Source organism: Chaetura pelagica, unplaced genomic scaffold (genome assembly GCF_000747805.2).
Source record: "Chaetura pelagica isolate M959 unplaced genomic scaffold, ChaPel_1.0 scaffold341, whole genome shotgun sequence".
NCBI lineage: Eukaryota > Metazoa > Chordata > Aves > Apodiformes > Apodidae > Chaetura > Chaetura pelagica.
In genome coordinates, this window is record NW_009952151.1 from 1,543,844 (window position 1) to 1,553,255 (window position 9,412).

A 9,412-nucleotide genomic window follows, 5' to 3' on the forward strand; every position below is an offset into this window, starting at 1 on the left:
CAGCAGGACAGTTTTATGTTTCTTCTGACTGCATCACAGGAACAATCAGCACTGCCCCATTCCTCAAGAAAAGGGGACTCAAGAGGGCATGTTAAAAAAAAGAGAACGTCTGCAGGTTTCAGGTTGGTTTTGGATTTTGTGGGGGTTTTAAAATTCGTTTTTCTTTTTCAGAAAACAACCTTCAGCTCAAGAAAATTACTATTTCAACGCCATCTAAGGCATTTTTAAGTTATTTTAAATGTACAAAAAAGCTAGAAGGCCATTGCAGAGAGTGAGACATACTAGAACAATCCTTAAGAGATCTGCAGACTGTTGCACTGTTGTTAGGTACTAGTTTCTCCTATGCTCTTCAAATAATTTACGTTAGAGAGACAGCTTTGCAAATTAGATTCATGGTCTGTTTCGCTCCTATGCAAAAAGTGGATTAAAATGTTGATCACTTTAGTCTGGGTTAGGCTGCAAACAATGATTTGAAAATGAAAATGAGAAAGTATAATTTAACTATTCTGTACAAATCTCTCTTTTGCTATTAAGAGGAATAATACACAATTTCATTTGCACAAAGATAATGCAGACAGAAATTGGAAACTTGTGATTAACTCTGCTTTGGTAGTCATTCAGGTTCTATTACAAATGTGTAAGTTTTAAAAATGTTCATTTTATAATTGGATAGCATCTATCAGGACATAAAAATTTAATTTTATTCCACTGCTGCTTTCAATTTCTCAGTGGACAGAGCCTGCAGGCCACATTTCATAACGTGCCTTTCTGAGTCAGAGCATAAAATATTTATGAAGTGTTTATTTAGAGCATTGATAAAATCCTGCAGATCACCACTGAATCCTTAATGGAAAGCCAACACCTTGGGAGTATACAATTAATATGTGCAATTTTTGCAAGGAAACAGCAGTATTACTATAAGTAATTTCAAGTTAATGATAGTTATCTCTTATAATCTGAAAATACTGAAGGTAATTAGTATCTTCTTGCACCTGTTTGGCTTTTGTATAGCCTTAATTCACAAATCTTTACAAAGTTCTTTGAGATTCTTAGATAAAACCAGCAGGCATGACAACTAGCCTGAGGATGGAATAAATCAGGACATTTTATGACCACACTAAACCTAAGCCTGAAACTCATGTTTGAGAACATGGCTACAGACAATCCTGGCATCTCTGCTTTTGGTTACAAGCAAACAAAACCTAGAACTACCTCTATAAGCTTAATTCAACTCATAAACATAATAAATATGCTTTCAATGACGTTCATGTATTTACCTTTAGCTACTTAAGCCTCTTAAATTCAGAAGCCAGCTTTCACAGATCCCCTGTGTAATCAATGAGGAGAAACTTCTGTTGTGGATTTCACACTCTAGAAATTCTTTGAGAGAAGATACCCAGCTTCAGCACCTGAAGTACAGGCTGTGAAATGCTCTACTTATAAAACCTTAAGGGCTGGAAGAACCCTCATATTTTACTTCTCATTAACATCTAGGTAAGGTTTGCCCAAGACTGCAGGAGAAACAGCCAAGGAGAAACATCTGTCCCCCTGTCCCTAGTGGACAGTTAATGCTAAAGCTCCTGGGACCTGAGGCTCCAAGAGAAAAACAAATACACACACACAAAAAAAAAAATCACAGGAATAATGTACAGTAGGCTGTTTGTATAAAACCTGCAATGCAGCTCTTTGCTGCTCTCCTTCAAAGGAAATGCTACTTAAGGAAGAAACTCTTACTATGGGACAGAGAAAAACAACCCTAAAATCCTGCAGTTCCCTCATCACTCTGACTCTCAGTGTAACAGCTTTCCAGACAAGTGGAATACCATCTCAAGTAGAATCAGGGCATGCTGACAGCACCATTCCATCTCAACCTAATTTGTCCTGACTAGCCTCATTTTATTGTGCTCAGCTGCAGTTAGCTTCTTGAAAATGGTCACTTGCTTGGAGAGGAAGCTGATAAAACTGCTGAGATTCTTGCCCTGATCTGTACATGTGAAATACAACAACCTCAACTCTCCAAGTCACCTAAAAACAAATAACTACTTTAATGATTAGAAGGATTCACTACAGTTTATATTTTCTGCTGTCATATACCTAGCATACAGTGCCACAAAAGTAGAGTAAGTAGTGATGCACATCAAACTTGGGCAATATTGTTATATAAACACTTAAATGAGGCCATTATGAATCACTTGAAGGACATCATGAACCAACTATACATATTAATGACATTTAGTAGTAAATAATTCTGTTACAAAGTCATGTGTAGGGTAAGGATGAAAAATATTTGAAGGTAGATGAAACAGAATTCTACCAAATTCTACCAATTCTACACAGTACGTGTGAGCAAATACACCACTGAGCACACACAGCTTATATCTATAAAAGAAATGACAATAGTTTTATTCCTTCTGGTAGTAACATCTTGTTATTCCTCTAAGGAAGAAGAAACCAAGACTTACTACAACTAAAGACAAGACACAAATTGACTGGAATTACCTCTCAAATCTCAGCCATTTGTACCTACACAGACAAACACCATTAGAACTTCTAAAAACAGCAACACAGAAATTTAACTAGGACCTACATGAAACATTTTTGCTTTTGTTAATTCAGACTTGGAATATTTCTGTAACTCCTTATGCAGTTCTGCAATACTCTGAACATGGCTCCTGATGATGAAATTCTGCTTTCTGGAGTTGATGTATGAAAGGGATGCAAATGCAGCGCTCACCTGTTATCCAACCAAGGTCATTCTGCACTGCACATCCCCTGAGCTTTCTTGTTAAAGCAACCTTCAGGTGGGTGCTATGTAACTGCAGACTGGATTAAGATGTTCCATGCACTCCAATCAATCTGAATGCAATCTTCCCCTTTCTATTAACATGAAAGCATATTCTCACCTTGGTAAATACACTTCCACTTTTTGCTTCTTTACAGAATTTGCCCATTCGTTAATCAATGAGGCTTTCAGCAGTGGTTCCAATGTCACCAGTGGAACTTCCTGTCTGGACAGAACGATCATCATACTGATCTCATCTCCCTCGTATGGTATTTCCAGAACTTGATAGATGCCACCTGCTTCATTGGAGCCATCACTGAACTCTCCTGCAAGAGAAAAACAACCAACAAGTAGTAGAAGTATTTTCTTTCATCTTCACTGTAGATCAAGGAAAAACAGGAGGCTAAACTTAGGCAGTTTATACCAGACACTTGAAGTAAAAATGAAACTCTTTGTTCCATATGAAATGTATAGTTGTTTTTTCCTCACAGGATTTGAGGCTTACACACATCTGATTTTTTAAAGAAAACAAGCTTACACAGTCTGTAAATAACGATACTTCTGAACCTAACTTCCATTGGTCAGACAGAGAAGTCTAAAAGCTATTAAGGCTGCCAAAACTCATGGAAATGAGCAGAGGTATTTTTTTTTATGCAGGAGAGATAATTTTTCAATTATGAGACCAAGCCAAATACCGGCAACTGCTAAAGAATGTGAAACTCACTTGTAGCTCAAACTCAAGATAAAAACATCATTAGTTCTGCTGTTCCCAGAACCCGTTTTACCTTTCTAAGGATACTACAACAGTAATGAGCAAATGTTATCAAATTTAATATTTAGCATAGCAAAAAAATTTAGTGAGAAGCAGGACTAACTCAAGAATTATGAAGAGGTTAAATATAATGGATAAACATTCTGAAATCCACCATGTGGCACCCAACAGGTACCTAAAAAAGTAAATCAAGAGGTTACAAATGTTGCTATCCAGTTATAACACACAAGTACAAACATTACAAAATGACATCAAAATCAGAGTCTCTTCATTGGACAAACACCACATTTAAAATTCTGGGTGAAAGAACAGACAACAATACAAATTAGTATTGCTGCAACAAGCCTATTAAGGGAAGGCTTATTAGTTTTCAATTACTAAAGCTCCAACTTACCATAGTAAAACTCTCCCTGCTGGTACATCATTGGAATCTGCACTTCACTTTCATCATCTTTAGTGAAAGAAAAAGTTCTTGTATTTTCAGGTCTGAACTGTGATTTCCAACTGCCTTTGAAGTAGATTGCATTGATGAGAGCCAAATGAGTCAGAGCACCAAAATCTCTTGCAGACACAAAATCTTTGATCATATCTAAGAAGAAAACCAACTGTCAGTCTGGACGTCAAATTGAGCATTAAATCAAAATTTAAGACAGCTCAAAAAATGCCAGAAAATAAAAAGCTGTGCTAACATGTAATTTCCAATTCAGATGTCCCATTACATCTCAAATTAAACTGCTAGTGTTTTGTAAACCTAAATCACAGTGTAGGTGCATAAACCCTTCCATTGAGTACACGTTAGTCAACAGTTTCTTAATTGGTAGTTAAATAGACCACACAATGAAACCAAGTGGAAAAAGGGTCACCTAAGGAATGTTTACACTGGTGCTTTAATCAGTTCAGCACTATCCGCTCAGGGTCAGAACTTCCACAAACTTTGGCTCCAATCCAAAAAAACACTTAAATGGGTGCTTAATTTAAAGGGTGCGAGTATGCTCCTTGGAACTTCACTTGGGCTAATTCTGAAGGAAGCAGTCAGTTTCTAATCAAGTAATGTCCAAAAGACATTAAAAAAGTCCTTAAACAAGGTAAGGACTAATCATAAAAAAAACCCCCACAAAATTCCTAGCATTTGTTCCATTGACATTAGCCCTCTAAAAGCAAAAGAGAAAAAACATTCAGCATCTGCTATATTCATGGGAGATACTTCAGCTGAGCATGGCAGCTGCTTTGCTCCTACTCCTTACTAAGTCATTTACATGAGAAAACAGCCTGCTACCTGCTTCAGCTCATCTTCAATGGCTTGCTTCTCTGCAAAATAATGTTGAGTTTGTCAAATTTGGTACACTGACCAGATTTGTCACTAATCTTGAAGAATCACAGCCTACTTCAGATAGGTTTTTTGCTTATTTCTATGCTTAAATGACATTACAAAACAAGGTGTTAAACACATTCCACTGTCTGATTATTACCTCACAATCTATTGTTAAAAATACTAATTAATGCTGCTTTCTGGAGCATATGACACTAACTCATGTGAAATTTCTGTATCATAGGGCAGTGTTTCTTCTGGGTTGCTCTTTGTACTTCATTCCATCTAGAACTTCCTCAGAAATGAGATATGACCCCAACTGCCACGCTCACTTCTCTGTGGTTGAGAAATAAAAAAAAGGGGAAAAAAGAACTATTTTTTTTCCATTTACATTTTCAGTTTTTCCATTTCTCTTTGGTACATCATATTCCCTTACAGTTTTCAGCTCCAACTTATTAATGCATATTCAGAATCTTTCTGGCCAGAGAAACCTTTCACAGTTAGTATTTTGTGCTCTGAGCCTCCCATCATGCCTAACTGGAATTGGAAACCTGCTTGTCCTGTACCTCTCTCTCCTAATGAGAAAATGAGCCTCCTCCAGAATTGGCAGGCAGGAAAGAATGAGATTTAGTGATCAGAGGCTGGGCTGAGGACCTGTTACTATCACAACCTAATGCTAAAAGACCCACAGTTGCCTGTTAGCTCTGCACAACGCCTTCCACGGCAATGGTTACCAGCCCAGTCAGCAGGTATTAAGCAGGAGAACTTGTTCTTTCTAAAAGAGAATTATACTTTTCCTTCCTTCAGACAGACATCATGCTTCTCTGAAAACACTCAGTAATCTGCTGCACCACTGACATTCCCTCTATTTCTGCAGCTTGAGATACAGGGCAGAATTTATTATGAATATAATAGCTGCTGTTTTCCCTTAGAAAAAACAGATAATTTCCAAGTGGAATAAAATAAGTGTTTTTCACTTTGGTGTCATACATTTCCATAAATCATTATGGATTCTTAATACTCAGACTACTTGGTCATGTGTTAAGACCTTACAGGGGATTTTGATACCTTCAAATTTAGAATGCCATGATTGATGTTACAACCAGAGCTCTGTTGAATTACTCCAGAGTGGTCAGATGACATGGAATGAGATTATGCTTAGAGCTGTACAACAGGGGACTAAATTCACCCCCACGCCTTGAGACTCTGCATGTATTCAGAAAATGTCACATCTTTGGGATTCCACGAGTGAAGCAAGCACATCATGCAGATCTGAATATGCATATTTACATCAGCAATTTTGTGCTTACACCCTAGCTGCAAATTTTTGTTGTGAAACTCTGTTGACAGTCTTCCTAAAATCAACTACACTATCAACATGCTATCTAGTTTCCTCACATTGGAAAAGATAAGATTTATAGGGCCTGATTTTGTGGTTCAAGACAATCCGTTGCATTCCTTAGCATTCTATTTCTCAGTTCCTTGTAACTGAGTTCCTCAGAACTGGTGATACTCCACACATTCAAAGCACAGATCAATAACTCCTTTGTAGACAACTTATCTGCAGTTAGTAAAAGTACTTATTATTTTATTTTAATACCAATACCAGTATTAAAATATTATTAAATGCCTACCCTTAAAACACTCTCTTTACATAAATGTCACAAGTACTTTATGATAGTAAGACAGGGGAAAAACTGTGTACACAGATGCTACTATATGATTAGCAATGCTAATATGACTTGCTATAGATCATGCCTGCACAAGAAAAAAGATAATTTCACAAAGTGCTGATACTGGAATTCTTTTTATAGGAGGAGATACTTTAGTTTCAAATGGAACAGACAGAAGCCAAGGCAACAACTCAAACACACTGTATAACTTTGGAAACACACACTGCAGGAAATATATAAAAGAATCACATGGACTTACTGTTGGTATGATTCTCCACCCACTCATTGATGTGGGTAGCTACTGCTGCACTTTGGCTGAAATCTATATTTTCTACTTCAGCTTTAAAGTATTTTTTCACCAACTGCAAAAATTTGTCACTGATATGAAATCCATTCTGCACATAGAGAGAGTTAGCAAGATTCAGAACATAATGACTTTCTTCAGAAGATGCCATATCAGAAAGGTCCTTTAAGAAGGCAAACTCTTCACCTGAGGAAAGAAAATCAGGTTGTTTCAGAAAAGAAAGTTATTCCATGGTTTTCCTGCTGGAAATTCAAAGACATTTTCAGAAAAGAGAATTTTTTAAATAAACTTGTTTCTAAATCTACACACACCTTCAGATCTGAAAAAACATTCTACCAGCAGAATGTTATTCAGAGCTTATTTTTTCTACTACCTAAAATTAGCATAACTAATGAGACATTAATTCCATTGCAGACAAAGCCATCAATGATAATTGTTTCAACAAAAAAAAAAAATTGAAAAAATTATTCTCTTAAATCACAATTCTATGTCTTGCCACCACAAACACTTAACAGAATTGTTGATACAACCTAAAAGCCAGTTGTTAAAAGGAAAAACAAACTTCAAGCTTTGAGGCTAAGGACTTGACTTCGTCACAGACTTTTCTCTGCAAAAAACAGGTCTAAAATTTCACAGGATCCTGTGAGGTTGTGCAGAATCATTTGCATTGTACTGTTGTCTTCTACCTGAAGCTGAAATTTCTAATTTATTTTTTAAAAAATCAAATGGAATGCAATGATATATTCCAAGTAGAAAACACTGGAGTATATGTGCAAGAACAGTGTATGGCCCAGCTCAAACCAACTGCATAATTTCTTCCATTATAGCTAAGGGTTAGATTTTTTTTTCCCAATATTTTAGAGATAAACTGTAGAACTAGGTTTCTGCTGTAGTCTCCACAGAGACATCAGCTGTGCAGTGATACTGTTGAACACATCTTGAACAGTGTATTCAGAAATTCCTCCCCAAGATGCTTTCAGTGAAGACTTCAAAGTTTAGTACATTGTATGAATAAGAAATGTTATTCAGGTCTCAAGCTAATCGCTTTGACATAAAGACTCACAGAAATAGCCTTTTCAGAATCATTTTTTGCCATTTACTCATCCTCTCCATCTGCAGTCAGACTACAGCTGCTTGCACTGCAGAGCCCTACATCCAGATGCAGGCCTTGGTTCACCCCATACTACAAACATGGTAGCACTGCTCCCTGCTGAAGAACTGAATCCCATTTCTCTGAAAGGCTGATAGGAACACATGGCACATTGTGCTGAAACAGCCATGATGCTTATATTGCCTAAATTAACTTGTGTATCTGTACACAACATTATGCACTGCAGACAGAACATTAGCAACATGGAATTGAGTCAAGAAGCCACTGGCTCTACCTAAAAGAACCAAACAAGTTGTGTCAAAGTAGGAGACACTGCCAGTTAAATTACTAAGATTTGCATACTTTCACATAAATAATATTGTGAAACCACTGCTTTCCCTTTCAGGTTTGATTATAATCCCTAAAAATTCCATTCCTAAAAATCTTCCTCTAACTCTAGAGGCAAAGCCAAGCTTTTTTTGCAGATGAAAGCCAAGATTAACAGTTAACTGGAATTGCTTTAAGATTCAGGTGCCCAAGCGAGGATTGTATGTTAGCATCTCTCAGCCTGTGCAGAACTCACTGAAGCGTGCTTCAGCATGCCCAGGCCATCAAACAGCATGCCAAGGAGCCTACTGATTAATAACCCATGGATACAACCAGGCTGCTTCCACTGTTGTTCAGGCATTGCCATCTCTTTCTTCAAGACAAAAAACACCACAGTAAAACATGATTAAAAGGCCTCACCATTTTTTAAGCTCTCGAAACCCAAGGAATGTCGAATTTCTTTCAGAGTGGTTCCATGGGCTCCAAGCTCTACCATTCCCATAGCTATTGCGATACTCAGAGGAGAGAATACAATATTCTCATCTTCTCTTGCAGCTCGCAGCTGATTGTAAATATTCACAGAAAGCTCAGCAATGGTTTCATGAGGAAAATTCGTCTTGAAGGCTTTACTTTGCAAAACAAGCAAAGACAACAGTCCAAGGAAATACATGTCTTGAGATTTAGAGATCTGCAAGAAAATTTTAGAGAAAATAAGTTAGCCTTTTTTAAGCATTAAAAGATTCAAATTGAGAGAAAAAGAATGGTCAACTTTTAGTATGGTAAAAAGCTAGTTATGGAGTTCAATAAACAATTCATTTATTTGCAGAATTATAATGTTTAACCAGAAGTAATGTTCTACTTAAAAAACCACAACAACAAACTCTACTTCATTATGTGATTTTATGCTTTTGAAATTCAGCAATGGACTACCAAATGTGACTTCTACAGAAGAAGACCCAAAGACATAGTAAGACCTTTCCAACTTTCACATTTTCATTTTTCTGTCATTGTTGATAAGCAGTGCTGATGTAGAATTACTAGGCATTTCTGTACTTTTTCACCAAGGAGACCTACAAATCCACACTGGTTTTGTGGTTTTTTTTGACCTTCCAGTAAGCTGCAATTTACTCATCTAAGTTACTCTAAGCTCCAAAC

General features: G+C 36.8%; 1 protein-coding gene across 1 annotated transcript in view; it reads right to left on the minus strand.

Annotated features, from left to right (window-relative positions):
* The window catches only part of SERPINI1 (serpin peptidase inhibitor, clade I (neuroserpin), member 1), a 20,655-nt gene extending 11,709 nt beyond the window's left edge, over positions 1–8,946 (minus strand). Inside the window, exons 1-4 of the mRNA XM_010006782.1 lie at positions 8,678–8,946; positions 6,796–7,026; positions 3,949–4,143; positions 2,904–3,108 (exon numbers count right to left, since the gene is read on the minus strand). Of these exons, the coding sequence (XP_010005084.1) occupies positions 2,904–3,108; positions 3,949–4,143; positions 6,796–7,026; positions 8,678–8,927 (881 nt within the window). The 5' untranslated portion in view covers positions 8,928–8,946. The remainder of the gene's footprint in view (positions 1–2,903; positions 3,109–3,948; positions 4,144–6,795; positions 7,027–8,677) is intronic.
* Between the last annotated feature and the right edge of the window lie 466 nt (positions 8,947–9,412).